This window comes from Zychaea mexicana (assembly GCF_025766255.1).
Source record: "Zychaea mexicana strain RSA 1403 chromosome Unknown BDB00scaffold_104, whole genome shotgun sequence".
NCBI classification, from domain to species: Eukaryota; Fungi; Mucoromycota; class Mucoromycetes; order Mucorales; family Lichtheimiaceae; genus Zychaea; species Zychaea mexicana.
This window is the reverse complement of record NW_026516767.1, coordinates 144818-164489: the sequence shown is the minus strand read 5'-3', so window position 1 is coordinate 164489 and position 19672 is coordinate 144818. Positions and strand designations below refer to the sequence as shown.

At 43.2% G+C, this 19672-nt stretch overlaps 7 protein-coding genes across 7 annotated transcripts; 2 read left to right on the top strand and 5 right to left on the bottom strand.

Moving 5' to 3' along the window:
- Positions 1 to 659: 659 nt before the first annotated feature.
- Positions 660 to 1244, bottom strand: BDB00DRAFT_35137 (uncharacterized protein). Its single transcript, XM_053117039.1, has one exon. It carries the CDS (start codon positions 1172 to 1174, stop codon positions 806 to 808), a length of 369 nt encoding a protein of 122 aa, XP_052974935.1. The 5' UTR covers positions 1175 to 1244; the 3' UTR covers positions 660 to 805.
- Positions 1245 to 1314: 70 nt separating this feature from the next.
- On the bottom strand, positions 1315 to 2364 carry BDB00DRAFT_35112 (uncharacterized protein). The gene is made up of 2 exons (XM_053117038.1): positions 1587 to 2364; positions 1315 to 1501 (listed from the first exon to the last, which is right to left on the bottom strand). The coding sequence occupies exons 1-2, from the start codon at positions 2292 to 2294 to the stop codon at positions 1406 to 1408; spliced, it is 804 nt and encodes a 267-aa protein (XP_052974934.1). The 5' UTR covers positions 2295 to 2364; the 3' UTR covers positions 1315 to 1405.
- BDB00DRAFT_847351 (uncharacterized protein) lies at positions 1952 to 3005 on the bottom strand (the record flags this gene model as incomplete). The annotated part of the gene is made up of 2 exons (XM_053125222.1): positions 1952 to 1968; positions 2424 to 3005. The coding sequence occupies one exon, from the start codon at positions 3003 to 3005 to the stop codon at positions 2424 to 2426; it is 582 nt and encodes a 193-aa protein (XP_052974933.1). The 3' UTR covers positions 1952 to 1968.
- Positions 3006 to 5196: 2191 nt separating this feature from the next.
- Positions 5197 to 7201, top strand: BDB00DRAFT_35100 (uncharacterized protein). Its single transcript, XM_053117037.1, has 3 exons — positions 5197 to 5399; positions 5488 to 6511; positions 6657 to 7201. The coding sequence occupies exons 2-3, from the start codon at positions 5494 to 5496 to the stop codon at positions 6713 to 6715; spliced, it is 1077 nt and encodes a 358-aa protein (XP_052974932.1). The 5' UTR covers positions 5197 to 5399; positions 5488 to 5493; the 3' UTR covers positions 6716 to 7201.
- Positions 7202 to 7674: 473 nt separating this feature from the next.
- BDB00DRAFT_847343 (NADP-dependent oxidoreductase domain-containing protein) lies at positions 7675 to 9788 on the bottom strand. The gene is made up of 7 exons (XM_053125221.1): positions 9497 to 9788; positions 9256 to 9388; positions 8823 to 9152; positions 8645 to 8718; positions 8443 to 8577; positions 8165 to 8361; positions 7675 to 8074 (listed from the first exon to the last, which is right to left on the bottom strand). Exons 1-7 carry the CDS (start codon positions 9608 to 9610, stop codon positions 8029 to 8031), a joined length of 1029 nt encoding a protein of 342 aa, XP_052974931.1. The 5' UTR covers positions 9611 to 9788; the 3' UTR covers positions 7675 to 8028.
- On the bottom strand, positions 9765 to 11721 carry BDB00DRAFT_847339 (triose-phosphate transporter family-domain-containing protein). The gene is made up of 7 exons (XM_053125220.1): positions 11301 to 11721; positions 11006 to 11147; positions 10606 to 10847; positions 10363 to 10492; positions 10184 to 10282; positions 10044 to 10100; positions 9765 to 9972 (listed from the first exon to the last, which is right to left on the bottom strand). The coding sequence occupies exons 1-7, from the start codon at positions 11576 to 11578 to the stop codon at positions 9889 to 9891; spliced, it is 1032 nt and encodes a 343-aa protein (XP_052974930.1). The 5' UTR covers positions 11579 to 11721; the 3' UTR covers positions 9765 to 9888.
- A 3013-nt stretch (positions 11722 to 14734) lies between these two features.
- BDB00DRAFT_791729 (uncharacterized protein) lies at positions 14735 to 15052 on the top strand (the record flags this gene model as incomplete). The annotated part of the gene is made up of 1 exon (XM_053121054.1): positions 14735 to 15052. The coding sequence occupies one exon, from the start codon at positions 14735 to 14737 to the stop codon at positions 15050 to 15052; it is 318 nt and encodes a 105-aa protein (XP_052974929.1).
- Between the last annotated feature and the right edge of the window lie 4620 nt (positions 15053 to 19672).

The following is a 19672-nucleotide window of genomic DNA, read 5'->3' as shown; positions in this document are numbered from 1 at the left end:
CTTTTGATGAGGATCTGAGTGCAGATACCCGCATCCGTTTGAAAAGTACTTGTCGCCATAGCATCACCAGTAGATAGTAAATCTGCTCCTTCCCTAATATGTCGATTCGTCGTTTGAATGGATGTTGCTTGTCCTTGGACGCACGCTTGTTCGATGTCGTTGTCGCTGTCGTTGGTGTTGTTGTAATGATCAAGAACGTCAGATCAGAAAAAAACCGACAAAGAAATTTCGCATGTTGTGTATTTGATAATGTGCTGCCAATAGACTGATCAAGCCAAAGACGGAATTCTGCCAATCCTCGATTCGAAACCAAGCCCCGGAAATCTGTTGCCACCTGTATCGGCATAACCACCATGACTGCTCGTCAGATTCATCCACCAATACCATAGGAGACGGCATGGTCAAGCCAAAGACGGGATTCTGTCTATCCTCGAACCGACACCAAGTAAAAGAGGTTGTTTTTACTCGGCTAGCCTGGAAATCTGACGCCACCCGTAGCAGCATAGTCACCATGACTTTCCGTCAGATTCATCCACTAAGACCACATGAGATGGCATAATCAAGCCAAAGACGGGATTCTGTCAATCCTCGTTTCGAAACCAAGCCCTGGAAGTCTGACGCCACCTGTAGCAGCATAATCACCATGATTCATCCACCAACACCACACGAGACGATGTGATCAAGCCAAAGACGGGATTCTCACAACACCCCGAAGTTTTTACTCGGCTAGCCTGGAAAGCTGACACTTTCCATCGCGGCGTACCACACACCGCTGGCCAAACACCCCAGTCCGGACACCCCAGCTTCAGGAATCCCCAAGGCAAAGGTGAAGGAAGGAGTTGGACTTACATGACATGACACTGACTACAACCGGTGGGGGATCCAGGACATGGAAAGGGCGAGGATAACTCCGGTTTGAGCGGGTGGCGGGGATTGGAGGAACAACATTGCCCTGGTACAGGTAGGACTTCTGCAGGAACACCATCCACATGAGCTGGAACTGACTGGAATGACAACCCTGGGAAAGGAATAAATTCCTTAAGTTTCTAGTAGCCTTCTTCAAACCACATCCGAGTTGAATGCAGTACGAAGAAGGAAAGAATGAAAGGAAAAAGGATATATCAGTTAGTAAGCCTCTTCTTATAAAGATGGTTGTAGGTATTAAAGAAAGCATAGTACGTACCGTAATTATACAAGCTCGGCGCCTTGGGTTGTCATTTGCTGTCAAGAATCGCCGCTGTACATGTGACACGATGGTATATTCCTGCTGCCTACACAACCAGAGCGTTGTTCCCCTCCCCACCACCGGCTCTACCATCATCGCTATCCCCATGTGCCCCCCCACATCCCTTCAACCCCCGGTGGCTGTAGCAGTGCCACTGCCACTGCCAACTCAATCCTGCCTTTACCTCGAAGAAACATCCACTGGGATGGCCGGACCGCTCCCCAACGCCCGACGAAGGCGGAAACCGCCAGACACCACCGAACAACAGAGTACGCTCTACTTGAAACGAGATGATAATATTATTGGTTAGTATTCTATGCAGATCAAGCAAATAGGGCTCAACACAAGATCGAATATTTACCCCAGCAGAACGCACGCAAACAGACACCGGAAAACAAGAAGAAAAAAAGCGGAGCAAATGGAGACGACGGCAGTAACGGCGGAAAGTGATGGACAGCACCAGGAAAAAGGGACGAAGACAGCATAAGTGGCATAGGTGGCATAGGTGGGCATAGGTGGGCATAGGTGGGCATAGGTGGCATAGTGCGCGGAATTCGTCCTTCGCGGCTTTCTCTTCGTCGTACGTTTGCGCGGAATTCGTCGTCCTTCGCGGCTTTCTTGTCGTCGTACGTTTGCGCGGCATCGACCTTCGCGGCTTCGGCGTCGTACTTGTGCGCGGAATGCGTCGTCCTTCGCGGCTTTCTCGTCGTCGTACTTTGCGCGGCACCTCCCTCGCGGCTTCGGCGTCGTACTTGTGCGCGGAATTCGTCGTCCTTCGCGGCTTCGGCGTCGTACTTGTGCGCGGAATGCGTCGTCCTTCGCGGCTTTCTTGTCGTCGTACGTTTGCGCGGCATCGACCTTCGCGGCTTCGGCGTCGTACTCGTGCGCGGAATTCGTCGTCCTTCGCGGCTTTCTCGTCGTCGTACTTGTGCGCGGAATGCGTCGTCCTTCGCGGCTTTCTCGTCGTCGTACTTGTGCGCGGCATCGACCTTCGCGGCTTTGGCGTCGTACTCGTGCGCGGAATTCGTCGTCCTTCGCGGCTTTCTCGTCGTCGTACTTTGCGCGGCATCGACCTTCGCGGCTTCGTCGTCGTACTTGTGCGCGGAATTCGTCGTCCTTCGCGGCTTTCTCGTCGTCGTACTTGTGCGCGGAATGCGTCGTCCTTCGCGGCTTTCTCGTCGTCGTACTTTTTTTTTGTTCACACGCGCTCTGTGGCAGCACCTAGCTCCTGATCATCGTCAGATCGAGGAGGTGGCGGGAAGGGACGCGGCGAGGAATCGGGGCAGAGGTACGGTAGGACGGACTTGAGCGAGAATGTGATGGGAGGCAACGGATGGAAGTGGTTGACGAGCTTCCACAAGACGAAAGTAACGAAAAGCACAACTGTGCAAGCCAGAAGAACAGCAATCTTAGCAACAAAGATCACATCGTAACGCGCATTCTCGTAACCCGGGACGGTGAAAATGATGACCATTGCACTGATAAAGCAGGCCCACAAGGGGTGGTACACTGCGAATCTCACAATAAAGGCAAGGGCAAAATTGACGAGAAGGAAAATGAGGGCAACAACGGTGCGGAAAGCGGCTAAACCGCATTGGTTCTTGCTCGGCATCGTCATGCTGGGGATGGTGAAGGTGGGCATCGTCATGCTGGGGATGGTGATGGTGGGCATCGTCATGCTTGAGGGGATTGACTTACTGCTTGTCTTGCGCGACTTGCTCTTGCGCGACTTGCTCTTGTGAGACTTGGAGGACTTGGAAGATTCGCTCATGTGGGACATGGTAACTTGAAAAACGCGGGTGAAGAAGAAAAAAAAAGGAAAAACGACTCTTTTTATGATCATGAGAGCAAAAACAATTGAAATCCCGCTGAACGCGTGACGTAACAACTTTTTTTTTGCTCGTTTTGAGCGTAGAAAAGATACTCGTTAGGGAAAAAAAGTGAACAAGTAGAAGGGGCAATGAAGGACGAGTGCTATTGTTGTCATCGTTATATGGCGCTGCTATGGCGTCGCTTTATGCGTGGAATGTTTCACATACGGGTCTCCGCTTAGATCTTCCAGGCACCGTGTCAAGGTTTCTTGGCCAGTGCGTCAGCGAGAAGGGAACTTGGTGATTACATAATACGATGTTAACAGTAACTTTACAATATAAACACCGCAAATGTTGTTAGCCACAAGTCAGGGTAGTCAAGATATGCACAGGCATCTGTTAGCAGCAACGATCGAATTATTACCACTGGACTTTTGAGATCTTGTGAGAATCGTCCGCTTCCACTTTTGAATTATTCAAATTATCTTATAGGCCTGACGTATTTATATAAAACGTTCGAAGTCTATAAGGTATGCCAGTAGTTTTCACTGTTTTTAAAGAGAAATGCTTCCTTTGGTTCACGAATGTAGAGGAAACAAGGAGCTGAAGGCGAAGAGGAAAGGGTGGGCATATTGGAACGTATAATGTAACGGCTACATATGTAATACTTGCTATCTAGATGTCGTGTCGTGAGATTGTATAAGAGTCATGCAACGAATTCCTTTCCTCCCGATCGAAATTAGCACATGGTAGAGACAAAGCGCAGTAAATTGGTAGTCAGAAGCTTCTTATACCATGATATGTCGATATATAATCCGGGAAGTCCTGTCGCTAAGGCATCCTACTTAATAGACTGATACTACTGTCATTTTGATCCGGAAATTCAACGGCGGGATTCTATATGAAGAATAACGCTGTGGAAGAGAGCTATTAAGTATGGATCAGTGCCTATATGTGAAATAATAACACAAACGCTGGAAGACATGCGTGACGACATTTTGGAAATGTGTAGATGATGCATGTACGTTTAAGCTACGCAGCTTTGGTGTGAGTGTTGCAAAATAACTGAGATTTCTTAGCGTGCTTCAACATTTATTCATCCAAAGTATACCACAGGCTGCTACTCCGTGCCCTGCAGAGCGTTGTGCATATTTTTTTTAGTAATCTACCAGCCTAAAGTCATCTTTTGGTGCAGTCCTCAAGACACTTTCATGATTAGACGTAGTATACTGACAGGTTCAGCTCCTCAACGTCACGATAATTGAAGTGCCTGTGTCGTGGCTGACGACAGAAGTAAGAATACAAATACTGTTCAGAGTATGTAGAGGAGGAAGACATGATGTAGCAATAGACAATTTAACAGCAGATGGCCCATTTAAGCAAGCATTTCTGTGCCTAAGCTGATACTCCTCCTAAACAGTTAAGACACAGTCGTCTCTTATATTTGTATTTTTTTAGGCATACATGAGCACACTGCTTCTAGCCCGGAAGTAGCTTTGGTAATATATAATAGTACTGCAGTAGTCCCATCGGCTCCTTAACACTTACATATGACTATGATTTTATTTTATGGTATAAAAATCTGGTAATGTTGAGCTCACACATGTTTTTACGCAACTCGCTTATTGTATTGGGAAGGATCAAGCAAGTACAGAAATTATGATATTGAGCGTTTTCCTGGTTTCGACGATTTGTTATCATAATACTCTACGGTTTGTATATCACACAGTAGATTTAATAGGCGCGTTGATCTTCTAGCTCAGTTTGTTGGCCGCGTGAAGTCATAACGGTAACTTATGTAGTAGCGAAACAATAATATCAGGGCTAAATTATATCCATAATATGGACTGCCTCTGTCACGTTTCTTTCGTTGCTTAAGAGCAGTGCTGCAACAGATATAATGTACATATAAAAACAGTCCTCTATCCAACTGATTAATGAGTTCCAGCTCGCTCAAAAAAAATCCACTATTTAGGTATTGTTGACTCTATGTGAGGTATTGCTTAGCAGTAACATACTGTGAACTTTTTTTTGTTGACTGCGCCATTTAGCCTAAAATATACGTGTCTCGTCATTCTCTGACTACGTACCTGTGAAACATTACGGAGGTTCTGACTTAAAAGGTATACGTTTGACAAAAATAGTGTATACACCGCCACTGATCAAACTCATGGACTGACCGTGCTTTTCTTTAGCTTTCGAATCCTTTATAACTTTTATCTGGTAGATTTTTCCTCTCTGTCAGTATTTTTCGAGAATTCTTAATTTGCCACTCTACTGTTTTTACAAGGATAAACTAGACGAGCTTGCACTGTAAAAGAATTGGGCAGATAACAAATACGTTTAGACATTTATTATCATCGGTAAAGCTTGCAGACAAAGAAGACTATTAGCAGTGTTTAATACTGTTAATACTAAACCATAGCAATCATAATCTTTAATTCTTTGTAGATAAGAATGTATTTCATATACAAAACCAAACAGTACAGCGATCATCATAAAGGACCCATAAGCCTTGCTCAATACAACCAGCCGCCGAGACAATTTTTTAGCCTACCAAGGCCAGAGTTTATGCCCAGCCTACTTGTCCGTACATCCGACATGCAGGTAGTACAAGGCTCGATGGTCCATGAAGGTTACTGCGCCTTGTCTTATTCGTGGAGCTGGTCTGGGGATCTCATCCAAGACAAAACGTCAGGAATAACCAAACGAGTCGACCGAGGCAAACACAAAATTGTCTTTCCTGCCAGATCCATACGACAACATCCGCGAGGACGGAAACGCATTCCAGCCAAAAGCAAACACGTTCAGTTCGAAGGCATTATCCAGCAAATATGCAAGGATTTCAATATCAAGTATATTTGGTACGACCAAATGTGTATCAATCAAGATGATAAGGAGGAAAAGTATCGGGAGATACACCGGATGCATCAGATTTACACCAATGCTTATTGCACCGTGGCGCTGGTGCCTGAATTCCATGCGGATGACGGCGGCATGGGCAGGGATTTTGTTTTTCCGAAATTTGCTTCAATAACGCAATCCGAATGGTACAAACGACTTTGGACGTTGGAAGAGGCGTTCATGTCTCAGCGATTGCTTTTTGTCGGACGAAATGTACATAGCTGGTGGTATAGCGCAGCAAATGTTCAAGAGCTATCTAGCATGTGCAACAGTTCTGGCGAAGCACGACAATGGAACGTTAGCACGATTTTACACTATGCCCATAAGCGAGCGAGCAGTAACGAATACGACCGTGTATTTGCGCTTGCTAATCTATTTCCAGACATCATGGACGAAATCACTATCAGTTACGACCAGCCCTTGGAGCTTTTACTACTCCAGTTTTACTGCCTTTTGGCGAAAAAAGATATCTCCATTTTGTTCTTTGGGGCGAATGAAAACGGACCAGGCGATAGTACGGCGTCATTCCGAAAATTGAAGGAGCTTTTGCCATCGTGGACAGGCATAGACGGTACACATTACACTGGTGAATATGCCAAGGAAAGAGAAATCAGTGTCCGTGACTACAGTATCGTTGGAAAATATATGCGTTTTACTTGTGGTGGAGTTTCATCATACAACATTAACACTCTATTTCACACTGGGTTGACGTTCAGTAAACTACCACCGAGGGATCCCGGTAACTGGGAACAAAGCACATTGTTCCTTACAGTAGAACTACCTGGCTTGAACATCACAAAGAACTTGATGCTTGGACAGATTCCAATAGAGGAGGACTTTTGTCCAGAAATGATGCCAGGAGAGTACGTTTACAGCGACCTGGATGAGCTCGCTCACGATCTTCAGCTACTATCACATTTCTTTTCGATCAAACAAGAAAACCTGCTTTGGAGCCACCGGTCTACATTCTACCATAATGGCGATGGTTATACGAAAATCTTTTTCGATGTTACGGAGCCATTTGATCCTTTGTCAAATTATGTGCTGCTTTCTGGGATTCAGTATGGTCGGTCACCACGTTGCCCTATCGTAAAACAACTGGACAATGGCCACTACAAGGCAATTGGAAACTGCCATATAACCAACACGTCCTATTTCTTTTCTGACTATTTCGCTCCCGACCAACAGTTTGTCATTGAATAAAAGAATCTACAGTTATAAAACAATACAAATTTAGGAACCTACTATGTATTGATCCCTGCTGACTGTACAGCATAATATGTAATGTTGCGTGACTGATGAGAGACGTTTTAGCGTATTATCCATGACGTACGTTCTGGTTGTTAACCTTATGTATACTGTACTTGATTGAAAAAAAAACCAATATATTCTGACATCCGCTTCTTATAAAGCGGCCAAATGGAAATTAAGAAACATACATATGCAAGCTGCTCTAGCTACATCTCTTTCTATATGAAAATACATGGTTGATAAAAGTACGGTTTTTAAAGCTTAGTACGTAGTAATACTCTCGACCAGTGTCTGATACAACAGTATATAGCAGCGTTCCAAAGAAAATATACCAACAAAGAGGTGATACACGACATCTACGCCGAAATTCAATACCATGCTCCTGTAAATGTCTATGTGAAAGCCTAAATCCAATGCTGCATTGTATATTCTCCGGGGCACGATGATGCTGCAGCGAAATAAAGTCTCGATCCTTGGCTTGTCTTCCGCAAGTTGCTTTTGCCTTGATGATGCTCCTGTCGTTGCAATAGCCGTATTTTAAACAATTATTTGAAATATCGCTCATTATAAATAATAGTACTGTGATAATGATAATAACAAAGGAATATTTGATACAGAATTTCTCGGTCTATTATCCTGTATTTTACAAACAATACTATGGCAGTACAAAGTACTTGAACCATCAAGAAGGCCTTTCTTATATAGAGGGAAAACACAATTTTTCAAATTAGAGATGCGCAACTTTATAGGAAGAGTGGATATGACAATACAAGCTGTAAAACTGATGATGAAGGGCCTCTTTATCTCGAAAAGAAGCCGTATCACTTTGTAACAGCGTTAATCAAAGATGTTAAACGCTGGACCGAAAATCTTTATAGGATCACTAAACATTTTATAAAGGTTTCATGAGATGGATGACAAGTTGAGCATAAACCTGTATAAAGGCCTCCATCCCTTTTCTTATGTTACTTACCAAATGCGATGAGGATGCTCACGACCAATGCTGGCAATCGCTTCGATATCATCCTTATCCATCTCGATGCGAGCAAGGTTAGCCTTGATACGTTCAGGAGTGACGGATTTGGGAATCACTGTATAGCCACGCGAAACGCCCCAGTTGAGCAAAACTTGAACTGGCGACACATTGTATTTCTTGGCTGCGCTCAAGACCTTGAAAGTTTGCTCCCCGGTGAGTCTATTTTTTTTATTTTTTTACACTGCCGGTATCAGGATGACAAAATACAAACTTACAGCAGGATGATCCATCATGGCAGGTTGGCCACGATGGCCGGGGTTACCAAGAGGCGAGTAGGCTGTCAAAACGATGTTGTGCTCCTTGCACCACGCCAATAATTCTTCTTGTGGAAGACTAGGATGGATCTCGACCTAGAAACACATACAATTTACTCAGTACTATGCCCTAGAATAATAGTCTTTAATATGGTATACGTACCTGGTTCACGGCAGGAGGGATGTCACACTCTTTTAAGATTTGCTCTAGCATGGGAATGGTAAAGTTTGAAACACCTATATAAAGCGCAAATGTATAAATCGGTGATTAGGGATAAAAATTAAGAAAACCTTATATTTTCTGTCTCCGTTGGATGATCTTGCATGGGAAAGTTTTATACCGATGCTCTTGACAACACCAGCCTTGACCAATTCCTCCATGGCACGATAAGTATCTACGATCGACACATCGATTCTCTTTCGATGGCCGTTTTCATCCTTGTGGCCCTTTATATCGTCAAAGGAATAACCATGGAATTCCCAAGCAAAAGGCCAGTGCATGAGATACAGATCCACGTACTCGACGCCTAGCAACTTGAGCGAAATATCAAAAGCGGGCCGGACGTGTTTGGGCTCATGGAACGTTTGGAAAAGCTTGGTGGTGATAAATATATCCTTGCGGTCAATTCCGCTTTCGCGGACAGCTTTGCCAACAGCTTCTTCGGTTTCATCTAGTAAGCAAAATGATAATGTGCAATATGTATTCATGGTCACGGTCAGTTAAACAAGCCATTGTTGCCACAAAGGCTGGTTTCCTTGAAAAAGATAACTTACAGACATAGGCCGTATCGATATGACGATAGCCCGCTTCCAAAGCGTGCTTTGTTCCGTGATACACCTGTTCGGGAGCATGTGGACCGCCAAAGGTACCATAGCCTATAGCTGGAAAGTCATAACCGCTGTTAAGCTTTTAAAACAAATCGTTTGGAGGAAAGAAGAGAGTTAGTTCAGTCGTTCGAAACAAAAAAGAAGCTATTGAACGAATGTTTCCTGGAGAGACGCGTTTTGGCTTTACCTTAATGATGGGGACATTGCTTGCCATTGTGTTGCCGTGTATGGAAAAAAGGAAGTTGGAGATTAAAGAACACCCGATTTGCAAGGAAACGCCCTTATTTATACTCCTACACATTATATTACAGGACGATGCACTTGTGTGACTCTCTCACACACACACACACTGAAGGCGGAATCAAACGTAAAAATAAAAAAAAAGTTTATATGTTGTGTTATCTACAGACAAAATCGTCATTGTCGTTGTTGTTGGAAGGGCGATGGAGAGAGAGAGAGAGAGAGAGAGAGAGAGAGAGGCGGGGTGCGGAAAGAACACTGACAGAATATTTTTTTTAAAAGTGATGTATGAAATACAAGAAGTAATATGTGTGTGTGTGTGTGTGTGTGGGGATTAATTTAGTTTCTGGCCTGTCGTTCCTGGTATCGCACATAACCATAGTAGCCCGAGCCAAACAGGGCAAGCAAGATACCAAGTCCATTCTGCATATAACAATTGTGACATAAGTATCTATCCTCGTTTCCTTCCAGCATGCATACAAAGTCTCACTTACCATATCGGAGATGGGGTTTCTGAAGATCATGGCTGCAAGAATGGTTTGAACGCATGCCTAACAATTATCATATTCGACCGTCAGCAATCTATGCGCTCATCTTCTATTAGACAGTAAATGTGCGCTGTATAATTTTATACCTTGGCAGTGCCGCAAATGGTGTTTGTCAGGGCAGAAGTGTACTTGACTTGCAAGAACATGGCAATGTTAATACCGAAGCCTGTGACACCAGTCAAGGTCTAGAATCATAAAAGAGATAAGCTTCTCAATGCACTCCACTATAGCATTTGTTCCTAAATCCGTCTAATCTTAAACATACCATCAGCATCCAGAAGCCCGTATCGTAAATTGCCTCGGAAACGGTCAAGATCTCCGACAATTCACCAGAGAAGAGGACCAAGGGGAACAAAAAGATGATGGCGAGGGTGGTGTTGTAGTGGAGAAGTTTCCTATTATTTTCCAAGTAGTGTACATAAGTCATACAAGGTCTCTGTTTTTGCGTCTCCCCATAGTAAACCTCTTCTTCTCTTAAGCTTCCCCAAATGAATTCTGGTTACTTTACCATTGGTTGTTATCGACAACGGCCAGCGTCTTTTGCACGTAGATACCGTACAACGCGACAAATGCGGACGAACCGACACCATAAAAGATACCAGCCCATGAAAAGTTGATTTCACCGTATGAACCGATGGCAAAGCCGAGGAACACAATGACACAGGCGATGATGGCGGGCATCGACGTGGTCTTGCCAAGAATCAAGTAGGTGAAGAGAATGGTGAAGTTGATGGACAAGGAGCGAGCAACCTACGGATCATTGAAAGTTTCTTCTTTAGCATTGGTTCCTCTCACTCGGTACGTTCTCTTATGTTCCCCTGTCCACTGCCGCCAGATGCCTCTTCCCGTGTTTTTCCTTTCGTCTTTTCTCCCCCCATAAATAACGCCTCTTGAATGATTTGATTTACCTGATAGAAGGTGACTTCGACATATTTCAAGCAAAGGTTGTTCAATGCAAGCATCATGACATAGACAAAGGTTAAAGGTGCCACGCGCTTTGCAATAGTCGTATCAAACTCATAAGGTGGGATGATGCTGAAAAGTCGATTGCTAAGCCCATATCAAAAAAGTATAATATCAGCTACAATCCTAAAGATAGCCGACCGAGACATATATAGATATGTACACCAACAAAGCCAACACTAAAACACTGCCTTCCTTTCCGCTGCCAATATTACACACAAATAGAACTTTTAAACTTACGTTTTGCCGAGATGGGCCCAAATGAGCAACAAAACAAGAGCGACGACCATTTGATACCAAGTCACAAAGAGAGCATAAGGGAAATCGGAGCCACTCATGATGATTTTGTTGAGGAAAACAACGGAGAGCGAGATGACAAAGTAAAAGGCGATTACGGCAGCAATGAGTGGCAAAGGATGGTTCTTTTCTGCTCTAGCCGTGGCGGGATTGGGCAGGAAGGACTGGCTGCTTTCATCCCTGGAGGACATTTGGATATCATCGCCTTTATTGGAAGCCATGGTGTTCTTTTTCTATATACTACGTTGCGCTCGAGATGGCCGAGATGATGGAGGACGAAGGGATGTGGTGGCTTTTTAAAAAAAAAGGGAAGGGAGAAGAGACAGTGGTAAAGGAAAGAAAGAGAGAAAGAGGAAAGGAAGCCCTGTCTGGTTCTTTTCTTTTTTTTTTTTTGGTTCGTGTCTCGAAAAGCCAAATAGAGAGGTGTGCATCCAAATTTGGAATACAGTTTGGACCCGTCTGAGTTCTTTCCATTCGGTTGCTATGAAGAAGGATTCTATAAATATCACCACGTTTTTTTTATATAAAAAGAAGAAGGCGCATTTTCTTTTTCATTATGCATCTTGCAGTAAGCTCAAGCGATATTTCTCTGATTAGAGTTGTGCCTTGCATACTACGTATTCACATAACAGCTTTGCCCTCTCTCTCACTCCCTTGAATTTATGGTTAGCTCGAAATGAGAAAAGAAACCTGTTCAAGGCAATATTGACGTTCATATCAGCAATTAGTTAGATCCGTCGAGTGCCTTGTGTCCACCGTATGCCGCATAAACCGACATGATCTATCTACTGCCTCAGCATATCTCATCCTATTTCTTTTCCACCTCCACAACTCATACCACAATGTCAAGATCCCCATGGTTTATGTTCTAAATCGTACTCCATCAGGGTCGGGATAAGCGGAAGAAGGTCATCCGAACCTCCGTCAAATCTGTAGAAAAAGGCCGATCTACGCTAATTGTGTGTCAATTTCGCTTGGCTTCTTTGCCGATCCCTTGATTTTATCTACATTTCATCATACTTAATATGCATAAGTTATATGCTCTCTTATTACACAGAAAAGACCAAGAACGGCGCTAGGATAATTCCAAAAGGGCCCTTTCCCGTTTCGGCTTAGATTTCACATGGGATAGCCGATGATGTGCATGTGTGTGCGCTTATTAGATAAGCATATAGTAGATCCCTCCTCACTCTCTCTCTCTCCCCCTGTGTGTGTATAAGATCGTCCGCTGCTTCCAATAAGGAGAGTACATAGGAAGAGCAAGCCACATTACACCCACATACACCAGCCTCTTTCTTTTATACAATGGATTGAGCCACAGTAGTAATATCTTTTCCATCCAGAAGAAACACCAGTGACAATTCTTTGCTTGATGCGAACTATTTGTGAGAGGAGTCTAGCTCCATAAAGTGACCACGAAATCAAGTCGTTATGCCTACTTGGCATTAGCGTCCTCTTAAACATATGTAGTGGTCTTATAGTGTCTTGGCAAAGCGAACGACAACGTTTTACCGGAACGAATCCCGTTCCTTACCCACATTCACCTCTTCATAATTATACTTTGAGTTTCACAGGCAGGAAAGCGAGCATTTCTGGTCCTCAATGAACGACGAGGAAAACAACATTTCTAACTATTATTCACTTGAGCTATAGCATTCTACACGCTGGAATCCAGACAATATACATTGTGACCGCTATTATTCATTTATTTGAAACTGTGATCAACTATACTTGTTGCAGCAAAGCCCCACTAAAGAGACCAAGTGGTTTTTTTCGCAGTCAGATATCACGGTTAAATTACACTCTTTGTTTGACAGCAAACATGTAATGGGCGATCACTTGAATTTGACTGGCCACGTTTCACCAAGTATCATCAGGCATGCTACACAGACTTTCAGAACCCGCGAATATTGACGAGACTAAGTTAGTAGTTTTATTCTTGAGCCTTAATCACCGTAAGATAGTACTTTGTTACGATGAAAAAAGAAATAGTAGTCTCTAGTATCTTTGCTGATAAACATATCATGCTGCTCTAGAAAGGATAAAACGTGGCTTGAAACAATTAACTCTTTTTCCCACCTGTCAACATCGTGGCATGTCCCTCACTGCAAAAAATAAGGTGACGATGGCGAAGCTTTGGACCTTTTACGAGCGTGTTGCTGGTCATGTGTTTTTCGACTCGCCCGTGTGTGCAGCAGATACTGAAACGTGGGTTCGCACTGAATAACTTGTGATTCGTTCCTCAATCCACATGCGTGCCTGACAAAATGTACAAACAACATTCATGCGAGCAAGAACGTGTCTACGGAAATTTCCCTCTGGTGCAAAACAAATGTTGGGAGCGAACACGTCCAAGAAGTACAAAACGCAGTAGCGAAGTATGCTCGGCAATAAAAATAACTGGCCGAAGCAACGACACTGCTTAAAAAACTATACAAATTCAATTATAAACAATTTGAGAAAATTCCCCCCAGAAAACGTGGCTTCCTATCGTATTCCCCTTCTGGTAAATACAACACTGTTGCTTTTAACATTCTCTGCACCCTATTAGGACGCCATCTCTTTGCCTAGAACCAGTGCACAAATATCTGTAGTACCTGAATAGCACCACGGATAACAGAAAACCTTGCTATTCCATGTTGATATGTATGGCAGCCGACCGAGAAGTGACGCACACCAACAATGACTGAACGAAAGAATGAGTCCAGTGTTGATGATCGCTCTCACTCCACTCACTCATAAGAGGCCCAGGATCAATAATCATAACGTGTAAAAATCAAAAAAGTAAAAGATCAAATTAGTCAAATAAACAGTTTCTAATCTGGAAAAAGTAAACAAAACGATGGACGTGTATTTTACTGTACTTTATATGAAAAAAGAGTTTGGGGTTGCCAACTCGCCGTCATGTACTTCTCGTGGCATTTACTCAATCGAAGAATGATTTTGTGCACTGGAAGCAGCAGAAGCCATATCAATAAAAAGCCACCTGTATAAACGTGAGAGAAAAGACCAAAGCGTGGAGATAGAGCGATCAACATACTGGATTCCTTGAGTCGACAGTTTAGACCAAGCTTTTCTGCAACTGTCTGCAATAAAGAAGAGGTTCCGTTTCTTTGTTCAATAGCTCTTGTGAAGATGGTGGGGTCCTTGATTACACTTGTTTCACACAAGTTATAGTTTAAAACTACAGAACCCCCACTATGCGACCGCTATAAAAATGGAAGATGCATTAACAATGACACAATGAAACATACCTACCTATAACATATAACAAAAGACTTTTTTTCTTTTTCCCACAAAAAGTGATCTTTCACCCCTCTCTTTCTCTCCTTTCCACATCCAATTTTTTTTTCTATTCCCAATCGTCTGCGCAAACCATGACCGATTTTACTCGTGTTCTACCGATCGAAGTCACTCGTTACATTTTTTCCTACCTTGAACAGAATGATTGCCTACAGTGTGTAACTGTATCGCGTCAGTGGTTCAACACGATCCCTGCTATTGCCTTGAGGCAGCACTTGGAGATCTCTCGCACTTCCTGGAACCTATGCAGCCTAGCAATGTCATGCCTTGCTGCTCACGCTCAGTCAGTAACGATTGATCGCCAAAAGGCACAAAGTGTGCTTAAACAGCTCAAGACCTACAACTGCCGCATTCGCAAACTCGGTAATAAAGAAATCTGTCTTGCGTTTTAATAGTGTTGTGTATATACACATCCGTTTACAAATACTAAGTAAATCAGTATTAACTTTTTTGCATCCTTGGCCCCCTATTATCGCATCCTTGGCCCCCTATTAGCAATCACCAATAACTTGGACGACGAATATGAAAGAAGATTGAATGCATTTGACAATGATCAGCTATTACCAATCGCCCTACGCTCGTTTGCAAATACGTTGACTGAACTTTCGCTCACATCCAGTTCGGCAGACGTTTCGCTGATGATGCTACTCGACACGCTTCCAATGCTGACGCATCTTTCAGTTACTTTTAGAGCTATACATCAGCTCTCTACCCTGCCTGAATTGCTCGAGAAGAAATGCCGACGACAGCACCGTCATTTGACGTTTCTACTCCTCGACAATGGACTCGATTACAAATATCGAATCCGCCCTTTGCTGCGGCGCTGCCCGCGTCTCAAATACCTGCTGTTAATCCAGACAAAAACGGTTTACATTCCAGCAACCAACATCCACGATGTTTTCAGGTTCTGTCCATTGGCTCGATACATCTTGTGGAACTTTTATGATCCTGACTGTGGCGTAGAAAGCGAATGGATGGCCCTGTCGAGAAAAAACATCAAGAGTCATGTCGACGACGGGAGCAACGACACCATCGAAGGCACAGTTCGCGAACTTGTATTTTCTGGTCAAAGCCATGGAGATATCATCCCGATATTGACAAGATCACAGCATGTTTTGAGACGTCTTTGCCTTTATATAACCGGTATTCTATATATAGGCATATGGAACCTTTTCAAAAGAAAGCAATTTACACAATTGCAGTCACTGGAGTTAACTTGCACTGCGTGGACGGACGATGGTTTATGGGAAGAGCTTTTCCGCTTGCAACAGCAGATCGAATACCTCAACATCAAGATGTGGATCAGATCGATCGCCTACGCCAATCACTTCATCCTCGCTGTCAGCTCTTTACGACGACTTCGGTACCTTCATTTCGAGAACAGTGCTGATGACAACAGCATGCATGATCCATCCTTGAACCTAGAACCGCTTGGACATCTACAGCATCTTGAGCACGTAAGACTATCGAATTTTTCCCTTTGCAACCAAGGTCTGATGCAGTTGGCCCGGTTGTCGCAACTACGAAAATTAAAGCTTTATACGCCATATGACGGTCGATTTCACATGACCGAGGAAGGATGGATTGACTGGGTAGAACGGCTCAAGGAAATCAACATGCTAAACGATTTACAGCTCCATCGTGTGCAAACTTTCACTGATGTTGTGCTTATTCAGCTCGCTCAAGTTGAAAGTTTGAGCCATCTTCACATCAGCGACAGCCGTGGTATTACGGATGCAGGCGTCAACGTATTCCGCAACAGCAACCATGGAGTTCGTAAAAGGATTGATGTGTATCATTGCCAAAACGTCTCAATAAATAATCAGTCATAGTGCCATAGAATCGATGCATTTAGTAGATCTTGGTGTACCACTAGCGTGGTGTAGTCTTTTTTTTTTATATCATAGTACTGTTCAACCATATAAACATCGACTCTATTCCATCTTTCTAATTAGCAATGTGTGGTAGCAGAGCAAAAAATTCAAGGTCGCATGTTTTGGCATACATATATAGACAGAAGGACAAGTAGAATTCCATTTCATTTTCAGACAAGTGTCCTTTAATCATGCTTTTCTGTGAAAATCCACGTAAATAAAAGCAACTTTGGAAATAGATGCATATCGTTTTAGTTGGGAACTACATAGTGGTACTGGGTTTAGGCGGGCAACTGATATATTACGGTTTTACTGTATCTCTTAAGTTCCCCATGACCCTGCCACACCCATTTACTACTACTATCACTCTATTTTGCAATTTAAAAACAACAACAGCAACAGTTTCCTATTATACAGCCTTACCTTTATTTACAAAAGTTGCTGGCGCTTGCGCACGCCTTCCTTCCCCATAATAAAGCAATGTTAAGATGGGGACCTGTTTATCTACTAATTGATCTAGATTATAAGCGCCGACGAAGGGTATATAAGTTCAATAATTGGCTTTCCTGATTTTGGCCCTAATAATGTTATGCGTTTTTTTGAGAAAACAAGCATATCAGTAGCTAGAAACCCCCTATTATTGATTCATTGATATTTTGCTATTGGAGCTTAAATGAAGTGGGAGGAGGTGGCTGCTCAATAGATGAGCACAAACTCATAAGTTCCTTTTTTTGGGTTTTTGCAAACAAGAAGGAAACCAAATCTTTTCAAACATCTGCACGTACGGTCAACAGTACATGCTTGTGCATCGGCTTCGTTTCCTTGTTCAGCATGGCTGTTTGTCAGAATAGATGAAAACGGAAATAGTAACGGCCTTATAAAGAAGGAAAATGAAAACAGACGTTTGTTTCCTTTATATGGAATTACTTGGCGCTTTAAAAAAGATATGCAATGCATGCACGTCTCTTTTAAGACCTGATCTTCTTTTTCATTTGTTCTGGGTGTTGCAATTTGGCAGTGATCAATCCATCATGTGTGTGTGTGACTTGACAATAGTTGGAAGGGTGTGTATAGGATCTGGTGCCTACATAGACATCAAGCCATTTCATTATGTCATAGGAGCCGGCAATGGTTTTTTCTTTTTGTTCCGTGGACTCGCATGGAAAAACTCTTAGACACGTCCCGTGCATCATCTGTTTTAGTCTGCTGATGTTGTGAATCCTGTGGTGATGGTAGTACAATAGTCGAATCTTTAAAATGGACATGCCGGTGATCATGAACATAGAGTTTGATGTTGTCAGTAGTAGTAGTAGTGATGTAATAACTCAAGCAGAACTTTTAATCTAGCTATCATACGCACAGTTGTTATATAGTTTCGACTCTATATATTGCATGCTATCATCGTGCATAACATGAAAATAAAAAGAAGAGGCACATCCCCGTGATATATTTGGTTAAATGAAAGAGAGAACAGGTTAAAGGACAACAGCTCGGTATTCAAGTACCTAGAACAGCGACAAAGATACTTGAATACCGGAGTTAGTAGAAGTTGTGTTCAATAAGATGGCCAGCTTTGTTCTAACTGAGAAACAATGTCACTATAAGAAGGTTGAGGACGATGAGGGGCTGGCCACGAAACTGTGAGAACCCTCCTGGAATATGACCACGGCATAAAAAGATGCTGTGGAATAGTGAATGCCAGAAGGCATGAGATGCTTGATGCAGCTTCTTTCATCGGCTTGAAAAACGTCTTTGAGCACCTGTAAGTATCTAATTAGCGTCTATCAATGATGTTTGATGTCGACACAAACCCTAATATTGTAGCAATACGGGATTTAGCAGGAGTCTTGGGTGTTGCACCGCACTTTTTGTATTTGCTACGGTACATTGGACGAGCTTCATGTTGTTAAACCACGCCACAAGTAGATACTTGCATTCGTTTTCTTGTGTGTGTGTGTGTGTGTGTACCCAATTAGAGCGTTAGAGCTATATATACTTGAACAAAGCAGCGCAAGACAGTCTGTCACTGAGAGTTGCTCATAACGTTTCGAACAAACATATCAATTATGGTGCAGCAGCTGGTCGGCAAACAGGGGTGTATACCGCCATTTCTATTTTCCATAAGGCTTAAAAAAGAGGGGACTTTATCATTTTGACACATCATTTGCTTCTCGACGTTTGTTAGCTCGAGAAAACGATATCTGGGCAATCACTTATAATAAAGAGATGTGGGTCAGGAATGAATTGGAGATCCCATCGTAACGGATCCAATGGACATTTACTTGGCTTGTATATATATATATATATATATATATATATATAACATAGCTACAGGGTCGACCTACCCGATTGATACATGCAAAGTGTATTCAGGCCACTACTCGTTGCCACGTGTGGAGGAAGGGGGAAGCGGCGGCGGCGATATTAGAGTTATCTCGGTTGCCACGCTCGGCAAATCGGTGCTGTCGATCATGCACCACTGCTATCATCCACGCTGTCGTTTCTAGATACGCTATGGAGGGAAGGGGAGGGAGGGAAGCTTCCCCTCCTCTCTGAATAGTATCCATCCTATCAATGTACGTAAAACGGTAGTGAGGATACACTGCTTTGATGTATTGTGTGTTACATTCATTTCATTGGATAAAGAGAACTCTCTCTCTCTCTCTCTCTCTTCAAAAAAACAAAAAGGAGTCATGACCCTTCTGTCCTTTTTTACATCAGCAGATTATGTACCCCAACTGCTCAAATGCCAATAGGTAGCGCTGCGCCGGAAGAAACAGTCCACTTGTTCTTGGTTTTGGGGGGCTTGTCGTCAAACAGAGAGATTGAGAGAGAGAGATTGTAATGTATGTGTAAACACACACACACACACAAACAATAAATAATCAAGTATAAACACACATACACACACCAAGGCACTGTCTGTGTTCTGCTGCACACGCACTGTATATGGTATAATGTGGTTTAGTCTTATTATTATTATTATTAGTATTCCATCTGCACGGCGTCGGTCCACCGCCCTTGCGCTTTGTTGTTGTTGTGGTGGTGGTGGTGGTGGTTCCTCTCATCTCTTCCTTCCTTCCTTCCTTGATGTGTGTGTAAGCAAAAACAAGCGAGGAGCTGTTCCCACGCCAACTT